At 47.6% G+C, this 19,116-nt stretch overlaps 4 protein-coding genes across 5 annotated transcripts in view; 1 reads left to right on the top strand and 3 right to left on the bottom strand.

The window, feature by feature from the left end:
* Nucleotides 1-3,939: 3,939 nt before the first annotated feature.
* LOC135387096 (uncharacterized) lies at nt 3,940-4,645 on the bottom strand. The gene is made up of 2 exons (XM_064616487.1): nt 4,062-4,645; nt 3,940-3,979 (listed from the first exon to the last, which is right to left on the bottom strand). The coding sequence occupies exons 1-2, from the start codon at nt 4,643-4,645 to the stop codon at nt 3,940-3,942; spliced, it is 624 nt and encodes a 207-aa protein (XP_064472557.1).
* LOC135387083 (uncharacterized) lies at nt 4,645-5,508 on the bottom strand. The gene has a single exon (XM_064616478.1). It carries the CDS (start codon nt 5,506-5,508, stop codon nt 4,645-4,647), a length of 864 nt encoding a protein of 287 aa, XP_064472548.1.
* Nucleotides 5,509-6,980: 1,472 nt separating this feature from the next.
* The window catches only part of LOC135370886 (uncharacterized), a 239,408-nt gene continuing 227,272 nt past the window's right edge, over nt 6,981-19,116 (top strand). The window contains exons 1-3 of one of the 2 annotated variants that reach the window (XM_064604788.1): nt 6,983-7,590; nt 8,015-8,051; nt 8,335-8,676. In XM_064604788.1, coding sequence (XP_064460858.1) covers nt 7,264-7,590; nt 8,015-8,051; nt 8,335-8,411 — 441 coding nt within the window. In that variant the 5' untranslated portion in view covers nt 6,983-7,263 and the 3' untranslated portion in view covers nt 8,412-8,676. Of the gene's footprint in view, nt 7,591-8,014; nt 8,052-8,334; nt 8,677-19,116 lie in introns of those variants that run through there. The other variant, XM_064604797.1, reaches the window with a different exon arrangement.
* LOC135370877 (uncharacterized) lies at nt 9,064-10,531 on the bottom strand. The gene is made up of 3 exons (XM_064604777.1): nt 10,471-10,531; nt 10,177-10,398; nt 9,064-9,382 (listed from the first exon to the last, which is right to left on the bottom strand). Exons 2-3 carry the CDS (start codon nt 10,320-10,322, stop codon nt 9,160-9,162), a joined length of 369 nt encoding a protein of 122 aa, XP_064460847.1. The 5' UTR covers nt 10,323-10,398; nt 10,471-10,531; the 3' UTR covers nt 9,064-9,159.

Here is a 19,116-nt window from a genome sequence, read left to right as displayed (position 1 = left end):
TGATCACGCACAAAATAAATAGGAGTTGTGATCCTAGCAAACGCACCTTGTTTCCAGTTTGCCGTTTGTGAGCAAAGGATGTGCAATTGAAATTACCGCTTTGGTTTCGCCTCAAGACAGAATTGCCGTTTCTCATAATGGTACCGACTATAATACGAACAATGTGTAAAAAAGCACAATAACGACCACACTTAATGCAAGCCTTGCACAAGCTTTCCTGTGGGCCAATCTGTAACGTGGAACAGTTCTTTGGTCACACAATATTAGGAAAAATTTTCAGATTTAATTAGGATACAAAGCGCATAAACCGCAATATGTTACATTGCAGCTCGCAATAGTACAAAGAAAAAAGAAGAGGAACATGCCGAGAAGAACAGTAGCATAATTATGATGCATTTTTCACGTGGCGGTGGAGATGTCTTCTCAGGTGGACTTTTCTGCAAAATGTTTTCGAACAGACACCGCACTTGTAAGGGTGTTCGCCTGTGTGTTGCATCATGTGTTCCACCAGACAAATCAAGCTCGAGAAGGACCGAGAACAAATCACACAACGAGTGTCTCCACTATGAACAGCCTTGTGCCGGTACAGCACCGTCGTGGCGTTGAATGTCTTGCCACAGATACTGCACGCATGAGGTTTGATGTTGCCGTGTGTATTCATGTGGTTTAACATTGTCTCTTTCCGCGTGAACGACCTTGAGCAGAGCTGACACTTGTGAGGCTTCTCTCCTGTATGACAACGTAGGTGCCCAACGAGTCTGCTCTTTTGGGAAAAGCCTTTCTTGCAGATGTCACATGTAAATGGCTTTTCCCCTGTGTGCGTCCTTTCATGCTGACGCACGCTTGATACCCTCTTCGAAACATAAGCACAGAAGGAACACTCGAACACCCCATTCCTTCTTGATACTGGTAGCATAGTCCCTGCGCCAGAGTTACAAAATAACTACATTTTACCATGTTATCAGTCACAAACAGTCGACGTTACACACATCAGTGGGACCTCTTTCTATGAATACACAAAGGGCGGGGTAAGGGATCGCTGGCGCTTGTGTGGTTTCAGTGATCATCCGCAACTTCGTATTAGAGTTATATTCGATTAAAGGGGCTATACATCTGTGGGCGGTTGCATTTGGACAGAGTGAACTGGACACTGCTGGAACCGAGGAACAGAAGCAGCGATTGCAGACTATGATAATGAACTGAGGTAATTTCGACAGTAAATGCACAGCCAGTAAACACGAGCAGCGTCTTCCTTTCGCCTGTAGAAGCTTGTTCCCCTCTTGTTTCTCGAATAAAATGTTTTCAGTTAATAAGAATCTGTAGTGCTAGAGGCACAAGACAGTACACAGACGTGAGGAAAGACCGGCCAGCCGAACAACGGCCCGAGCTGGCTATGCAGTCGTGTTTTATTACCCGCGCGCCTTGATCATTGGTGCGCGGGGGATGATGATGCCGATGCTGCTACAGGGCTCCCCCCCTAGCGAGTGGCCGGAAGGTAATGAGCGATGTGGAGGTGTGGTGCCCAGGAAACTCGGGGGCGAGGGTGCATTTGCGGTTGTTGCGGCGGGCAGCAGGACTGGAGGGGGGGTCGATGGGGAGGGCTAGTGGGATTGCCAAGTTCCAGGTCCGGAGAAACACCGATGGAGCAAGCGTTGGATGTTTCTTGAGGGGCCTCGAGGAAAGCTGGCTTGAGACGTTCCAGCGCGACAGTTTGTTCTCGGCCGCTGACCAGGATGGTGTAGTGGGTGGAGGCTCTGTGCTGTACGGCGTGAGGACCAGAGTAGGGTTGTTGCAAGGGTTTCCTCACGGCGTCGCACCGAAGGAAAACATGCGAGCATGTTTCGAGGGCGGGGTGCTGGAAACCGGTGGCAATGCGTGGTGTGCGGGTGGGGCTGGGACGAAGAGCATTCATCGTGTCTCGTAGGCGGGACACATAGCCGGCTGGTGGTACGGCTGCGGGGTTCGCTGCGGCAGAGATGAGGTCGCCGGGGAGTCGCAATGAGGTTCCATAGACCAACTCGGCTGTTGAGCAACCCAAGTCGGGTTTGAAAGCCGATCGGATCCCGAGAAGGACAATGGGGAGAACTTCGGTCCACGGGACTTGAGGCGACGCCCGGAGGGCGGCTTTTAGCTGACGGTGAAGCCGCTCCACCATGCCATTGGAGGCCGGGTGGTACGCGGTAGTACGAATCCGTCTGGCGCCCAGTATGTTGGTGAGGCTGGTGAAGAGGGCGGACTCAAATTGGGCGCCGCGGTCCGTCGTGATGATGGAAGGAACGCCGTACCGCGACACCCATGTTGTTAGGAGGGCCGAAGCGACGGTGGCCGCGGTGGCGTCGGGGACCGGGGTTGCTTCTGGCCAACGGGTGAAGCGGTCAACGATAGTGAGCATGTAGCGGTGACCGTCGCAGATTGGGAGTGGTCCCACGAGGTCCAAATGGATATGCGCGAAGCGGTCGTCGGGGGGAAGGAATTGGGATGGGGGTCGGTGGGTGTGTCTCTGTATCTTGCAACGCTGACAAGAAAGACAGGTCTGCACCCAGTGCTTGATTTGCTTGCGCATGTTGGGCCAGACATATCGTTGGGTAAGCAGGCTTTGCGAGGCGCGTATGCCGGGATGGGAAAGGTCGTGGTAGGCTTGGAAGAGTTGACGTCGGAGTGATGCGGGAACGAAAGGCCGTGGCCGACCTTGAGATGTATCGCAGGCGAGAGGCCGGACCGAGCCAGGTAAGGCGACGTCGTCAATTGTTAAAGCGGATGTGGGGTTGGCGCGGTACTGTGCCAGCTCATCGTCGGTGAGTTGGGCTTGCGCCAAATCGTCCAGAGACGGTGGGGAGGTCGGTATGCCGATCGTGCTGACACGACTCAGGGCGTCAGCTACCAAATTGTCGGCACCACTGATGTGCTGGATGTCGGTGCTGAACTCTGCCACGAATGCAAGGTGTCGAAGTTCCCGGGGACTATATGTGGTGCTGGCGGAGGAGAACGCGTGGACGAGGGGTTTGTGGTCCGTGAATACCGTAAATGTGCGACCTTCCAAGAAGTGACGAAAGTGCTTGATTGACAGGTACACGGCGAGAAGCTCTCTGCCAAACGTGCTGTACCGCGTCTCCTGGGGCTTAAGTTTACGGGAGAAGAAGGCCAGCGGTCGCCAGGCCCCGGACACATGTTGTTGGAGAACGGCGCCAACGGCTACGCTGGACGCGTCCACCATGAGCGAGGTTGGGGCGTCGTGGCGTGGGTGGAACAGAAGCGACACGGATGCAATTTCCTGCTTGATACTCTCAAATGCAGCGGTAGCTTCTTGTGTCCACAGTAAACGAGAAGGAGATCTGTCGCGCTTGGTAGTGAGCAGGGCTTCGAGAGGGCGGAGCTTGGAGGCACAGGATGGTATAAAGCGCCGATAGAAATTTATGAAGCCCAAGAACTGGCGTAGCTTGGTCACCGAAGTGGGCAAAGGAAAATCTCTTATGGCGGCGACTCTAGTTGGTAGTGGCCTGATTCCTTGGGAGTCGACGTGGTGGCCAAGGAAATCGAGCTCCGAAACGCCGAATTCGCTCTTCGCCGCGTGAATGATAACGCCGCTGTCTTGTAGGCGGGAGAAAAGCGCGCGTAGATGTTGCTCATGTTCTGCAGGAGAGCGGCTTGCGACGAGGATATCGTCAATATAGGCATAAACAAAAGGAAGCCCGCGGGTGATGTTGTCAACGAACCTCTGAAAGGTCTGGGCGGCATTCCTCAATCCGAAGGGCATCCTGAGAAATTCAAACAGGCCAAAAGGGGTGGTAATGGCTGTTTTAGGGATGTCCTCTTCGGCCATGGGAACCTGGTGATAGGCACGAACGAGGTCGATCTTGGAAAATGTATTGGCGCCTTCCAGCTGTGCAGCGAAGTCTAAAATATGGGGGATGGGGTACCGGTCTGGAAGCGTCTCTCGGTTCAGGGCACGGTAGTCGCCGCACGGGCGCCAGTCGCCGGTCTTTTTCGGCACCATATGTAATGGCGAGGCCCACATGCTGGATGATGGTCGAATTATGCCGAGCTCCAGCATATGATCAAACTCGGCTTTCGCTACTTGGAACTTTTCGGGTGCTAGGCGACGCGGGCGGAAATGGACTGGTGGGCCACGGGTGGTGACGTAGTGGAGGACGTCATGCTGCACAGGCTTGGTCCAGTCCGGCGGTTTGGTAAGAGCCGGGTACTCCTTCAATATGGAGGCGAAGGGCAAGTCTGGAGCACAGCAGGACGAGACGCGCAATGGAGAAATAGGCAGTGTGAGGCCGTGAACAGATAAGGAAGTGGTACGGTCTATCAGGCGCTTCCCGTTGACATCGACGAGCAGCTTAAAATGATTCAAGAAGTCAGCTCCCAGAATTGCTTGAGTGACGTCTGCTACGAGGAAAAGCCACCGGAAATCTCTTCGCAGCCCGATATTTAGGGTGAGAGATTTCTGGCCGTAGACGGGGATAGTAGAAGCGTTAGCGGCCTTGAGGGAGAAGCAGGGTTGTCGAGATCGGGAAAAGCTGCTGCTGGCAGGAATGACGCTGACCTCAGCCCCTGTGTCGACGAGGAACCGAGTGCCATTGGCACGGTCGACGATGTGAAAGAGGCGGCTGTCGTCAAGGCCGGGTCCACTTGCCGCCATTAGTGGGAGGCCGGCGGGTTTCCCGTCCAGGTACAAGGAAGCAGGCAATGATTGGCGTTCGCACCAAAGCGACGGTGGTACCAGCAGAGGCCACCTGAACTGTCCGACCGAGAGCGCGATCGGCGTTCCGACGGGGGGCCTCGGCGGTGTCGAGGGCGGCGCGGACTTGGGGATCGCGGGCGGGTGACAAGTGACGCGACAAGCTGCGTGAGGTGGCTGATCTGCTGCGCCATCACCTGAATGTCGGGTGGAGAAAGGGGGGAACGATGGTCGGCCTGTGGCGGAGGAGTGGCGTTCTGTAAAGCCGCAGGTCGCTCAAGGACGCTGACTTGGTGTGGTGAGGCGACTTCCATGACCGCGTCAGCAAGGGAAGCAAGCTCGTCCAGGGGTAGGTTCGACGCGGTGGCCAGAACCATTTGGACGTTAGTTGGCAGGCGTTGCATGAAAAGTTGGTGCAGGAATCGGTCACCGGCTGCGGAAACGTCGTCTCCCAAAAGCTGCTTCATCCGACGTAAAAGCTGCGTTGGACGCCTATCGCCGAGCTCTTCTGCAGATAACAACTGCCTGAGACGTTCGCGGTCCGATGTGGAAGTGCGTTTGAGCAAAGCAGCCTTAAGTCGGTCGTACGGGTGCTCGGGTGGTGGGGAGGTGATGAGATCGTGCACCTCTTCGGCGGCGGTTGGAGACAGAGCCGAGATGACGTTGTAGAACCGGGTGGTCTGGGAAGTGATGCCGGACAGATGAAACTGCGCTTCGGCTTGGGCAAACCAAATGGCTGGATTGCGGTCCCAGAATGGAGGTAGTTTGACGGCGACAGCGGTTACGTGTGGTGATGATGGCGCCGCGTTGTCGCCTTGAGACATCGTCGGAGAGGGTTGGGATTGTTCGAGAAATTGTTCGGGTCACCAATGTAGTGCTAGAGGCACAAGACAGTACACAGACGTGAGGAAAGACCGGCCAGCCGAACAACGGCCCGAGCTGGCTATGCAGTCGTGTTTTATTACCCGCGCGCCTTGATCATTGGTGCGCGGGGGATGATGATGACGATGCTGCTACAAATCCCTGTAATTCGTTCACTTAATTACGAGTCTAATTGAGGCACGATCGATGATCCCCTATATAGGAATTACCTATGTTCGCATTAAGAACAAAACTGTTAATGAACCGTCGAGGGCCTATCAACACCTTTGCCAACCATTGGCTAGACTACAGACACAGTATACACAAACTCTCCGTGAGGACAACAGACACGTCAAGGCAGCTCAAATAAGTTATTAAGGTGAAGTATAACGTCTGCTGAAAAAGAAGGTTATTTTTCCACTCAAATGTCGATGCCATCAAGATATCACAGTCACTGAAGGTCATTCTAGGGGTAACCATGTTTTCCTTAGAATACAGGGAAAATAGACCACTTCATTCTTCGAGCCGGCGTTGTAGTTCCACCGTTGGAAATCTTCTCGAAGACTTGGAAGTCCAGCGAGTACATGCAAAATGAAATCAACATGGCCTGCTTTGAACTCAGGAAATGCGTCGTAAACAATGAGGAAGAGCATGGCGCGAGCAAAAACAAGCTAAGTATACAAAATATACAACACACGTATTTGTTGTCGTGGGACGAATATATCCATAAGTTCGATGGTACGAAGTACCCCTTGGTAAAGAGAAGAAAACGAAAGCATTACGTGACCAGGTAGGGAACAAACAAGTACAAAAGCCTTGAATATGAACAACGAGAACGTGAGAGCCGAAATCATCCTGGTTCCTCCTCGCGATAAGTACAATCTGGGTTTCACGCAGAATTTTCGACATGCCTAATGCTGGCACCCGGTAGGGGACGGCTATCCGACACACAAAACATGTTGCTATACTGTAGTGCATATTCATATAAATCACAAGTTTGGGAAGCGTTGTAATAACATTCGTGTAGTATTAGGAGTTACGGTAGCGGTGGGGAAATGTCTACAGAATCCTCCTTTCCTCGCAGGAATTTGAATGTGTAACATGCAGGACACACAACACGTGATAGGCAAACAAAGTCTGTTCTGCACTCGCGCACTTCTCACAAAGGAAAGCAGGAGAGTTTAAGAAAGAAAGCGCGGGCGCAAACGTTGCCACACGTGTACGTGACATTCGTCATTAATAGGAGGGGGGTGGCATTACCCTCGGCTGATTCGTTTCTATAATGCGGGCGACAAGTCATCTTTTTCTAAAGCCTCTTCAAAATTGAAAGCTTAAGGAACACTTCAAAGTAAAAGACAAAACTGACCTTTCCTTAAAGGGATAGTCGCATCCGGAAGCGTGTTCCGGAACTATTATGGTCACGTTCCCTGTCGTTCATAATGTACGCCGGCAAATTTTCTCCGCACAAATCCACTTGGTTGACTCAGAAACGATTTTTAAATGTTCGCGCTTCCGGCGCGCACGGCAATCCCCGCAAGGCGCCGACACTGGATGACGTCACCCGGATAAACCAACCATCAGGAGGCGCTCCTTCCCGCCGCAGATTCTGTGTGTGTCTGTGCGTGCGGCTGCCCCTTTTTCTTGTTGTCTTGTCGCGTTTGCTTTGAAGTACTTTGAACCATAGCGTGTGGCCTAGGATTTCACGCCGTTGACGTGCGATGTCACAGCCAGGAAACCGGTGCTACGTGCTCAGGTGCAGAAAGACTTATAACGCGAATCCCGAGCTTACATTTCAACGACCTCGCAATGGCGAAACGAAACGAAAGTGGGTGGCAGCGATCGCCAGCCACTACTGTGGTGTGGCCCAAGGATTGAATGTTTCACGCGTCTGTTCCTGTCATTTCGCCGACGACGCCTATTTTGATGAAGATGTATTGCAAGTTCGGCTTGGGCTACGGCAGAAACAGAAGCGGCTGAAGATTGACGCCGTGCCTACCACCCCTACCACATTCGATCAGGAACAAGGGCAGGAACCAGTAACGGAGGTAAGTGACAATTTTGCGTGGTCACAGCTATACGCTGCGATGAAAAATGTCAGTTGTCACAGTAAACATAATCGCGAACACCTGGCCTCGCCGCCGATTGTAACGTCACAGTCACACCGGCTACTAATGTACACAAATTATTACAATGATTGCAGCATCCTGACGCGTACTCTAGAGAAAAAAGATTGGTGTGTTGTTGCTGTGCTAATTGTTGCCAGTATTATGCAGGAGTAACGTAACACTCCCACATGACAGCATTATTCTAATCTTATTGCAGCTAGTGGATGTTTCTACAGTTCATAGTGTAAGCCTGATGGTAGCATTCAGGGATGTGAAAGCATCGCAATCTGTGTTTGGCTACGTCCGAGACACTTGCATCAGTATTCTACTGCAGCCTTGTTGCTAATTTCTGACTCTATTTCAGGCGGCAGCAAGCACGTCAACGGAATCAACTGGATTTGGTATGTTTTCTCAAGCCACGAAAATATTGCAATTCTTTTTGCACGTCCCACAAAATAATGGATATGTACGAGCCCTGAAAATTGTAGAGTTCTGTGAAAGGAATCTTGTGTGATGCAGCAGCCAGCGTTTATAACGTAATGTCGACAGGAAAATAACTGTGCCAATGAAACAGGGACCGCAAAGGGGAAGATTTATTTGCATAGTCATTTTTATATTTGTTATTGTACCTGCTAGGCCCTCAACATATTCTTTTGAGTGTTAACACTCAAGGCCATATTTCAGATGTGGAGGTCATGGCTGAAGCAAGTGCTGGGGACCCACTTCACGGCGCATCTCACAAGGGGGTTGTCATCCCCTGATTCCAGGAAGAGGAAAACAATGGACACAGACTTGCATAGCGTATTAGTACACCAGATATGGATCTGCCAACATGAACCCTCCTAACATCCCTGTGGCAGCGTACCTGTAACCGCCCAGACTTCACACCACATTAATGTAGAACCACGGCACAACATAATAAAATAGCTTAGGTTTATTTGCCTCCCATACATAATGGGAGGCAAATAAACCTATGCTATTTCGTTATTCCCACTCCGTCATACTCCACTGTACAATAAATCGATACAGTTATAGGGTCATTCTTTATTCCCGTCCCTACACCGCATTGAAAATCTGCACAGAATTCAAAATATTCCCACCTCGGCACTAGCTTAGTGCAGTACAGTCTGGATTTGATGCCAGAGCTAATACTGCCACGTGTAGTAGTTTTTGCTGTACAGATGGGTCGACAGTCTGTTGACTGCAACTGGAGATACAGAGTGACAAGACAAAACATCCCCCACACTGCAATGACGAAAAGACGAAGATTGCTGTAAGACGAAAATTTTGCCGACACAGGCACACTTGGTGTAAATGAGCCCTTGGTCATCCCCCTTGCCTCCCATCAGAGGTTTAGGAGGATACTATTGGTGTCTGGTGTACGGATAAACCTATCCGTACACCACACACCTATAGTATCCTCCAAAACCTCTGATGGGAGGCAAGGGGGATGACCAAGGGCTCATTTACACAAAGTGTGCCTATGTCAGCAAAATTTTTGTCTTGCGACTACATGTCTCCAGTTCCAGCCATCAGTATGCACCAGCTTGTCTCTCTGGTCAAGACACCCTTGCTTCGATGGTCGTAACGCTGATAGCCTTGATAGGACGTAGATGGGAACTCCCTCCTGATGGCTCGGACAACGCATCCAGGAACCTGTCGTCTGTTCCTTGGACCAAGGTATCCCCAGACCCATCTCGTGAATGACGAGTATGCCGTGAACCTCAGGCACCTGGAAAAGACAAATCCACATGACATTTCTTTTTGTTTAGCACTATATCTTGTGGGCATTTGCATACCTGCCAAATCTCCCACAGTGTTGGGAAAACAATGGCCAGAACAGAAGAACAGAAACTCTCCCAACCTTGGAGTTCAAAGCCTGTGCATTCCTTTCTTAGTTCCGGGGTCTCCCGCATGTTGAATGTGGAAGGTTGGCAGGTGTGCAACATAGTACAACAGAAAAATGGTCCGCCTCTTTCAGGATGAACCCGATTCCAACAGCTAACTCCCTCCCGAACCAGCTTCCCTCCAATTCCGGCAAAATCCAATTTCTCCCAAAATATATTACTCTTACATTCTTCAGTAACATGCTCCCCCCCCCCCTTTATTGGCACCTCAAATGCTTCTGTTTTCAGACTTGTAAGACTATCCTTCAGAATTCCCACTGGATATCTGTCAATCAGAGTTTTGTGTTGCCAATCAGGCCATGGCTAACTGGCATAATTGAGAGCATATCGAGAGTGTTTCTTCACTTTTCCTAATGGAATTGTTGGACCAGGATTCTGGGTCGTTCCACGGCTGTCGGCCACGCTTATAATTTATGGGGGACAAACTGGTGTAGGCCAAAAGGCTGCTGAGAATGTATACAACCCCTGTCCACTTTAGGTTCGACAATTTGCGTAACCAACAACACCCGACTAGCACCCGAGTTTACCCTTCCGAATCTTGATGGGAGGTCATTTAAACCGAAAAAAAATCATTACGGTCGTAATCACAGCAAACGGAAGAGCACTGCAGCAGGCTTACCTGTGGTCCTGGGGATTGAGTCGCCTAAAATGTTGATCATAGCGGCAGAATTGAGGCGCGTACACCACTAGAAGCTCCCTACGGAGGCAGATGTCCCTGAGTAATGGGTGTTGTGTTATGCACTGCACGGCGGCACTGTTGCACATTTCTACCACCCTGGCAACAGAATGGCAACACAGGCGCTCGTCGGGCTCCTGTGGGTCGCAGACTCCACACAGACACCTGCCGACAACAATTTCAACATTCTAAACTGTTTCGCACATCCGACGGCAACCATGCAAAGAGATACGTCACCTGAAAATGTCATCCCGCGGGTTAGCCGCAGCCACATCTCGTGCCTGGTCGGCGGGTTCCAGAGGCATTGGGTCCGTAGAGTATGGGTCATCATCCAGCATTAACTCGACTCCGCTACCGCTTACATGTTCATCAGAATCTCCCCCAGACAGAGAAAATCACTCTCGTTTTCAGACTCCATGTTTGCTACCTTCGCTTCGCGATCGCCAAACAGGCGCGCGGCTCGCATTTACCCAGGGCGTGCGCTGATTGGCTTTATCCGGGTGACGTTTGCTCCCACTTTTAGAGAGCGAGGGCGCAAGGATTCCGGTTTCCTTTTCATCGGATTGCGCGAAAAGTACGTCGCGGATCGAAATGGTATTTTCGGGCCCATTTCAGTGCTCGGCAAGGAATTAGAATTCGCATTAGTTTCGAAATTGACCTCGGAGAATGCGACTGTCCCTTTAAAGCAAGGCACTTTAAACCTGTCAACACAATCCCTGACGACACAACAAAGTGTTCTGTTGTATATAAGTGCTGTCATAAAATCAACGACGATAGTCAGCATCAAAGCACACCATTAATCAATGCGTATGATGAGAAACGACAATAAATGGCGCCTTCAGCGTTCATTTTTGTGAAGATTGGAAAATTCCGAACTCGAGGCACGACATCGTTATTCACGGACACTATTCGAGCAGTTGCTTGAGACTTGGGTAGTGGACATTCTCTGAAAAAAGAAGAAAAAAAAAACCCTACAGGCGAGCACAACAGATTTGATAACAGTACATTGTCTAACGGCGGGAAACGTCCTAAAATAATATCAGTCAACCAAGGCACGGGGAACATGCAGTAATTTTGCCCGCAACATAAAATAGAATACAGATTTCAAAGCACTGGGCAAGACTGCATGCCTCCAAAGCATATTTTTTTTTTACATTTTCATGCAGAGATACTACGCTTGTCCTTTTTAATAATTCAGGCTCGTTTCTGGGGCAGGTGTCGGACAGGACGAGCACCTACAGCTCCATTTCTTCCGTGGCGGTCATGTACGGTATTCAGGTTCAGAATACATCGGGCGGTCTGTCAACAATTCTGATAAAACGTCCAGCAATGGGCATTCGAACCGACGAAAAGGTAAGCGACGTAACAGGGATAGTGTGCGTGCCCTTCAAATTCCCAAAAGCAACAAATGGTGCATAAAATCCAAGCGAGAAATCAGTGATCATCCCTTCGTAGTAGACAACCAGAAACTAAAAACATCCCTCCAAAAACAAGGATCAGATAATGTTGACGCTCTGTCAGCAGCACTTCTGCGTAAGTAGCCATTTGTTACTGGTTTCCACGCCACGATAATACGTGCCGTAGGATACAGCACAATTCGATAATTACTGGATTTACGTCGCGGCACAACTATGGTCGCGAGCAACGCCATAATGGTCGGTGTGTGGGATAATTCTGTCCAACTGAATGATCCGTAACGTGTTTTGAAATCTCAGCACACGGCACACCGTATTTACCGTCCTAGGCGGAACTTCTACCTTGCCGCCACGGCGCTGCCAGCCTCGGCCGGACTTCAAATGGAACCTAGGAATACAATACAACGTCCTCATATCCTATGTGCACTAATGTGAACGAAAATAGCACTACATCGCACTGGATTAGTACGATAACACGTATGACAACAACATAACACAAATCTACGAAGTTAACACGATAGCGTTCCCAAAACATTCCAGGGACAAAAGAACCAACTGCACGAACGTTCAACGCATGTAAGTTGCAGACATCCAGTATTTGTAACCACAGCCTTTCGCTCACATCATCTTTTGCACTTTGCGGTCGTAACACACACAGTATTCCAACTCGGAAGAAGTCAAAATCAAAATATAACGCATTCCAACGAAAACGAGGTCACTCCAGGTACACAATGCGTTCCGCCATCTTGGCTGATGCTGTCGATGTCACTCAGCTTCTCTCTCTTCTCTCAGTCGGATCAGCGTGGCGCTATCTGTGAAACCCGAAACTGACTTGTGTAGTGATCTCGGCTTGCCGACCTCCTCACTCTTTGGAGGCTTTGCTTCATATGTGATTGGTGTTGGTCATATCGGACGTTTCATATATCGAACATCTCCTGTTTATGAGCTGAAGTACTCGCCAGATGAAAAGGAATGGTGTCTGTACAACTGGCATAATCGTGGCTACCCAGGGAACACATGGTAGTCTACTAGACGTCAAAACCTGTTCTAACCCTAGACTTTAGGGATAGTGCCCAAACTAGACGTTGACTAGACGTCTAAAAGTCTTACCATTATTTAGACGTCTAAAATTAGTGACTTACTAGACATCTGGTAGACATTTAGTAATTGACGTCTAATTGTAGACGTCTTGTAGCTGGCCTTGTATATACCACATATTAGAAATCATCAAGATTTTGTCTTATTAGGTTTTTAAGGTGTGTGAACACACTCACACATCAAATAGAGTCACTAAATTATAAGGGGTGGTTCTACGCTTAGCTTTCAGGCTTACAAAACTGAAGTTCAATTGTTACAAAACATATGCAGTAAACTGAATTACTTGATGGCAGAGTTAACATAATTGTGTTGTTCAAGTTGTCCATGAACTGGCCTTGGTGGCTGAGTCTGTAGTGTGTTCGCCTTCTGATCCCGAGATCGCCGGTTCGAACCCGGCCAAAAACACCAGCAACTTAGTGCCAGAATACAAGTTACTTAGACATGCCATCTTCCACAAGGGACATTAAATATGGTGTGTTGTGTGGTGAGCTTTCATTGCACATTTAAGGACACTCAGGTGGGCAATCCACAGACCGACTGCTGTGGTGTCGCTCATGATCTCAGTTGTCTCGCAATGTAAACCCCAATTATTATTAAGTCTTCCATGCTGGTATCTGTCCACAAGAGTCGTCACAAGAAATCTAAAAAATGTGGCCAAATGCAGAAAGAGAACTGGAATTAGGAGGATCATCCAAAAATAAGTGTCCCGATATTTGTTATTCAAAGGAAACACCACTAGGACAAACTGCATGGTGTAGTAGTTGGGTGTGACATCCCGGCACTGCAGATGTTGGTTAATGGAGTGCCGTTCACCTATGTGTCAAGCATTCAAGCATGGATGTAATATTTCCGAGTACGTCTGACTATTCTAGTAAGTACGAGTTATCCTACTTTTCGTCAAAGAAAGAAGAGTGCTTTAGGGAATATCCACCTACAGTTAACACCTGTTTATACAAAACACTTTACATGCATTGAAATGGTGTGTCCTCTATACAGGGTCGTGAAAATCTGCACAATGAACAGTACAGTGGGAGATCAGCTATAACACCACGAAACAACGTTTCTTTTCTGAAATTACGAGAATTGTTAACGGAGACTGGCGGGTACTGGTACTGCACTCTGACACTAATGGGAACAAATTTCCTTCAGCTTGGTCAACGAAAGTTGTGCGAGGTGGGGGCCACATTTGCTCAGTACGTTCGTAAAGAGCAACGAATGAATGCAGCTTGCATTTCCCTTCAATGGTATCAAGACGGTCAAGATGAATTTCTTGGAAGAATTATTATTAATGAAACGTGGGTGCATTATGCAAGTGCTGAGACAAAATGCCATAGGAAGTCATGGTGGGTGCCCGGTGAAAGCATTCTGAAGGAGGTCAAACTCGCGTTTTCGTCTGGAAAGGCTATGCCGGCAATGTTTTAGGACTATCGTTGTGCGCAACTTGTAGATTATCTCACACGCACAATCACAGTAAAAGCAGCTGTACTGCGAGATCCTGGGAAAGCTTCAAACTACAATGAAACAAAAACGCACAGGACTTGGAAGGGTGTAGCGTACCACGTCAACGCTGTCTGCACTCGTCTTGAAAGACTCAGGATTTGTTCCAGAACTTCATCTGGAAATTTGCCAAAGAGAGAAAAACACGAGCGAGCTGGTACAACGTTGAAGTAGGAAGCATCACCTTGAGCATGAGGAGAATGAAGTATACAGGAGACACAAACGTGAGTTTCCTTTTCGTGAGCTTCCTGTATACTTCATTCTCCTCATGCTCAAGGTGATGATTCCTACTTCAATGAAAATTTGCCCAGTTTGCTGTTCCATCTTCCTCTCAAAGCGTCCCTCGGCAGTCACCAATTCGCAAGTGATCATGAAACACAAATTGATCAGGTGAAATGCAAAGAGAATGCCTCACTTTGTAAACAGGACATAGCATGGCACAGACAATACAGTATTGAATACTTGATATCACAGTACCGAAAATTTTCAGCTAAATAAAGTGACTATATTAGGCAGTAACGTTGAGCTCGAATCTGTACATAAATCTTTTCAATGTTGTGCTATAGATTTATTATTTTGTTCACAGCAGAGGAACCTTTGTTGGATGATCCTCATACATGAAGGAAATTCCTTATTCTGTTACTTTCCATCACTGATCACTTCACCTTCACTTCACCTAATGAAGCAGCAAGTACAATCTGTTTGCAAATGATCATACTGAGGTAATAAAAATGGACTCTGTAGCAACTTTCAGAAACTATGCACGAACGGACCACATTAACTTTGTCAAATTCTATTATGACCAAATGGATAGTATGTAGTCTTTCATGCTATGTGAATTATATGCCCATATATTGTAACAAAAGATCAATCAGATGAAGGCAGTCTGACTGAGGTACTAGATAATGTAAATAATGTCCATACATATGATGATCCGAGTTTTTTTGGCTCACTGACATGCATTTATATAGCATCCAAACTAGAAGACATTACCAGAATCTAAGTGCTGTGAAGTAATATTTTATTTTACTGAATATATATCTGTTTTCTTAACGAAAGCCCGCATTTGTTCAGGGCAATGTTTCTTGAACTAGCGTTCCTGATGGCGTTACCGTTGCTGGTAAATGTAAATCTTGTACGTCAGTAACTCCCCTGCAGAATACTACGCTACACCAACTCAGTCATCAGCAACTAAATTATCGAATCACTTAAATGTCAATAAAAAAGTCGACGACTCTGACGAATTGTTCAGCGCAGCACTATAAATACCATTGCTCCATAAACACAGAAGCACTTTGCACGTACTGTGGGCAGCAGATGGCAGATGTTTGTTTACTGCACATAACATTTTCGCACAAGCTACACAGCTGCAGCAGTAAAATGGAATCTGACGTGACTCAGGGATTTCAGGACCCTTCGAAAAATCTTGAAATTGCCCATGGTATCTCTTTGAAACCGCTGAACAGACAATACGCTACATATTAGGCACACCCGTAGCTCAGTAGCAAAGGCACCGATAAAATGTTTGCAAAAACAACAGCGATTTTCAACACACACAGCACCAAAATACGACACTCGTCACTGGCGAGGCATCGGCGCTCGTCGATGGCGATGGCATAATGATGACGATGTTGCTGTCACTTCCGCTGGATTGGCATATGTGTTATTTAACATTTAACCTCCGCCACCCAATTATAATGAACGGCCACGGAAATTAAAGAATATTACAAACAATAAGTACTCAATAAGCACGAGCTAAAGCAATGGCAATGACGTCTGCCCGTCTACCCAATCACCATCCATCGTCCATCCATCCAACCAGTTCGAACCTGTTCAGTTTCATCCGTTGAAACTTCAAACGCAACGGGCGGCAACGGGTAGCAGTTTCGTCTTAGCGGCTGCACTCCGCTGGTTGTTATACGAAAATCTTTCTAAGTTCTAATCTCCCGCACGTTTTGTCTTGCAATTTTTGAGCATAGCGAGAACGTACGCCGTGCTGTCCAGTGATAAAAACTGTTGAGCCCAGCAGAGCCCCCAGAGTACGCTGCGGTGGACAGCGTTTCTTTGTTCTCTGACTTTCAAGTTTAAGGGGTGAGTTCACTCTTTATTAAAAGTATGTGCCTGTTTCTGTACACCAAATCGCATGTAGTAGAGATGCGTGGCATAATATCGGAATGTATTTTCCTTTATCTATTTCGTCTTCGTATCACCGATTGAAGCACATTGGAAGTGTGGGTTGACCTGACTGCACTTGCATTCAAAGTAGTGATTGACGTTGTATGTTCTGCAGTACAACGTTTCAGTAAGTGCCTCGGTTCGTCTTCGTGCTAAAAGAAATACGGTATCACTAATTAACCATTGAGATTCACGAGTTTTTGATGACTGTTGAAGTCTTGAGTAAACGAAAGTCGACAGTTACTGTTTGCAGGGCGGACACGCCGGAACATAAATGCTGGTTAGTTCATTGTCATGTCAGCCAGACTTCGGTTGTTGCATTTTTCGCTGGTCGTGAAACCACACACTGAAAATTTTGCGCAAGTACTTTTGTTTGCATATCATGGTTTCATAGCAACTGCATTTTTCTTTTTATAGGTGCTTGGACTATCTTGCATCGGTGGATATGAAAATAGTGGTAACCTACCCTACGAAACATCTATTTGCATATAAGCTTAACAGTTCCCTGTGAGGTAAGGGGAAGCAGTTGTCTTTAACGTGTGACTGTGTTGTGCTCCAATGTTCCTGAAGTTCGATGTGCCCGCCAATCTTACTCTAGAGGGAGCCTCTGTAAATTTGCAAAGTATTGCAAATACAGTTGGTGGAAGGCTCTAACTGCTTTCCATTTACGTGGTTGTCGTATTGTCAACGAAATTTAACTTTTTTTTTCAGATACTGTGAAGGTCAGTAGGGAAGTGCGATGTAGAAGAAAGGACTGCCAGAAGCTTGCTAAAGAACCACACAACATGTATGGGTAGCAGACAAAATATTCATCAAACGGTACAAAACTAGTATTTCTGTGCTTAGTCGTTTTGAAACATCCTTGGTATTGTATGGAGAACAGCGTGACTATGTCATTCCGTCTTACTTCACCCAAACACCTATCTGGCAGTAGTGCAAGACTTGAGTTCCTAAAGGGTTTATTCACTGAAGTCACCTCAGCGCCGTACTATAGGTCCCTCAATGTTACATTCTTGCATTTGTTCGCTGCATTATGCTTTTCAGGTGACTATTAACACCGAAAACATGGAAATTGCTTGGATATTCTACAAATCACAGAGCGACAAGTTTGAAACACCAGATATACGATGAGTATAATATGGGTAACAGCTTGGCTGAGATCTACAATATGGTGGCCGATGGCAGCAAATCTGCCTGCTATCGACAGTGGTGGCCTCCTGTGGATGACGTCATGTGAATAAACCTTATAACATTTGACGTGGTGATACAGCTCTTGCTTTGTATTGCCTTTTATAATATACACAGTGTTTATTGTTATCCTGTACAGAATTTTTGCACCAAAGTTATGAGAGCAGCGCAGTTGTTGTTTTAGCGTAATGCAGTGATGGAAGTGCTGCACCAATCATGGAGTGCTTCGCAGTCCCCTGCTCGACCAAGTAAGGTCGTGCATCACGAGAAAACGCCTGTCACATTGATGTACTTTCAGCAGGTGTCTTTCACAGAGACCGCTGTTACATCGTCGTTTCCCTGCGATCCTGGCAGCGTCCACATCAGGTAGTCACGCACAAACAGATTTTCAGCTGTTGCTGCAATTCGTGTTGAGTAGCTGTAACAGTCCTGTGATTTTTGTACGTGCAGCTTCTTTTCTTTATGTGCCTCTCAGATCAGTGTTGATACAGTTTTTGTTCTTTTGTGTCCAGACAAGCATCCCGTGAAAGAGTTTGCATAACCACTAAATAAACTAGTTAGAACTAGCAGGCTACCTAATGCTTTCTGACATGTTTTGTTCTATTTTCTAGCCACAGTGAGTCATTGGAGGCAGTGCTGCAGCACCAATAATCACAGATTGGAACAAAGGAATGAGGTGGCATTCATCGCCCTGATGCCAGTTCAACACTCATCAGTCAAAACACAAGATGCCTGCTTCGCAGCAAAGTCAATCCAGTTTTAGACTGAATTTTGTACCATAGACTTAATGTGTGGTTTACTGTGAATAAATGTTCATGCTGAGATCCATGTTGCTATCAGTTATATCACATTTCTGCATGAATGCATGCAAGGACGGTAGCAGGACTAGTCATGGTCTAAAGTATGTCTAAGGGTGGCTAAAGTAAGGTACAGGAAATGTATAATCCTAGACCTGTCGCCTGAATAGAGGGGTAAAATTGGTCTACCTGTAGACTTCATGTCTAATACATGGTTAAGTGTCTGACCCTGTTCCAGGCATCAGGTCAAAAGAATGTCTAAATCTCGGCTAGGTACATAGACATCGGCTGTCTAGGGCTCGATGGCTAGGTGGCATTAACGTTAGACGTGTTATTTGACGTCTAGTGGACGGATACTTGACATTTGGTCTAGTGCGGAGACATTCTATAGACATTCCTTATCTCTTTTTTTAGACGTCATTTACACGTCTACTAGGCCACCATGTGCTCCCTTGGCAGCAACAATGCTCCTGCAACATCACCAACGCCGCTCCACGTGCACTCTTCTCCTCTGATTTCCCCCATTCCCTTGTATATAAGCCCTTGTCACCTATTTCCAGGTTTAGTCCTGTTGAAGGCAGCGCTGACTGCCGAAACGTCGACCCCTAACTATAAATCTATTACTAGTACCCCCTTAATTATTAATGTAATAAAAGTAGCAACCGTTTTAAACCCTTCTACGGCCTCCCAAGTCTCTTCATCACTTCAAGTCT

The sequence above is a fragment of the Ornithodoros turicata genome, chromosome 1 (assembly GCF_037126465.1).
Source record: "Ornithodoros turicata isolate Travis chromosome 1, ASM3712646v1, whole genome shotgun sequence".
NCBI lineage: Eukaryota > Metazoa > Arthropoda > Arachnida > Ixodida > Argasidae > Ornithodoros > Ornithodoros turicata.
Note: the sequence above shows the minus strand (reverse complement) of the source record. Positions and strands in the feature narration are given on the sequence as shown.

Excerpts from the sequence above, each read along its gene's own strand:
- LOC135387096 (XM_064616487.1), bottom strand. The coding sequence starts at position 4,645 with ATGGCGGCAAGTGGACCCGGCCTTGACGACAGCCGCCTCTTTCACATC. Across the intron at positions 3,980-4,061 it reads TTCCAAGTAGCGAAAGCCGA|ACCGGCGACTGGCGCCCGTG; the intron begins GTTTGATCATAT and ends GTGCCGAAAAAG.
- LOC135387083 (XM_064616478.1), bottom strand. The coding sequence starts at position 5,508 with ATGTCTCAAGGCGACAACGCGGCGCCATCATCACCACACGTAACCGCT.
- LOC135370877 (XM_064604777.1), bottom strand. The coding sequence starts at position 10,322 with ATGTGCAACAGTGCCGCCGTGCAGTGCATAACACAACACCCATTACTC. Across the intron at positions 9,383-10,176 it reads CTCAATCCCCAGGACCACAG|GTGCCTGAGGTTCACGGCAT; the intron begins GTAAGCCTGCTG and ends TGTCTTTTCCAG.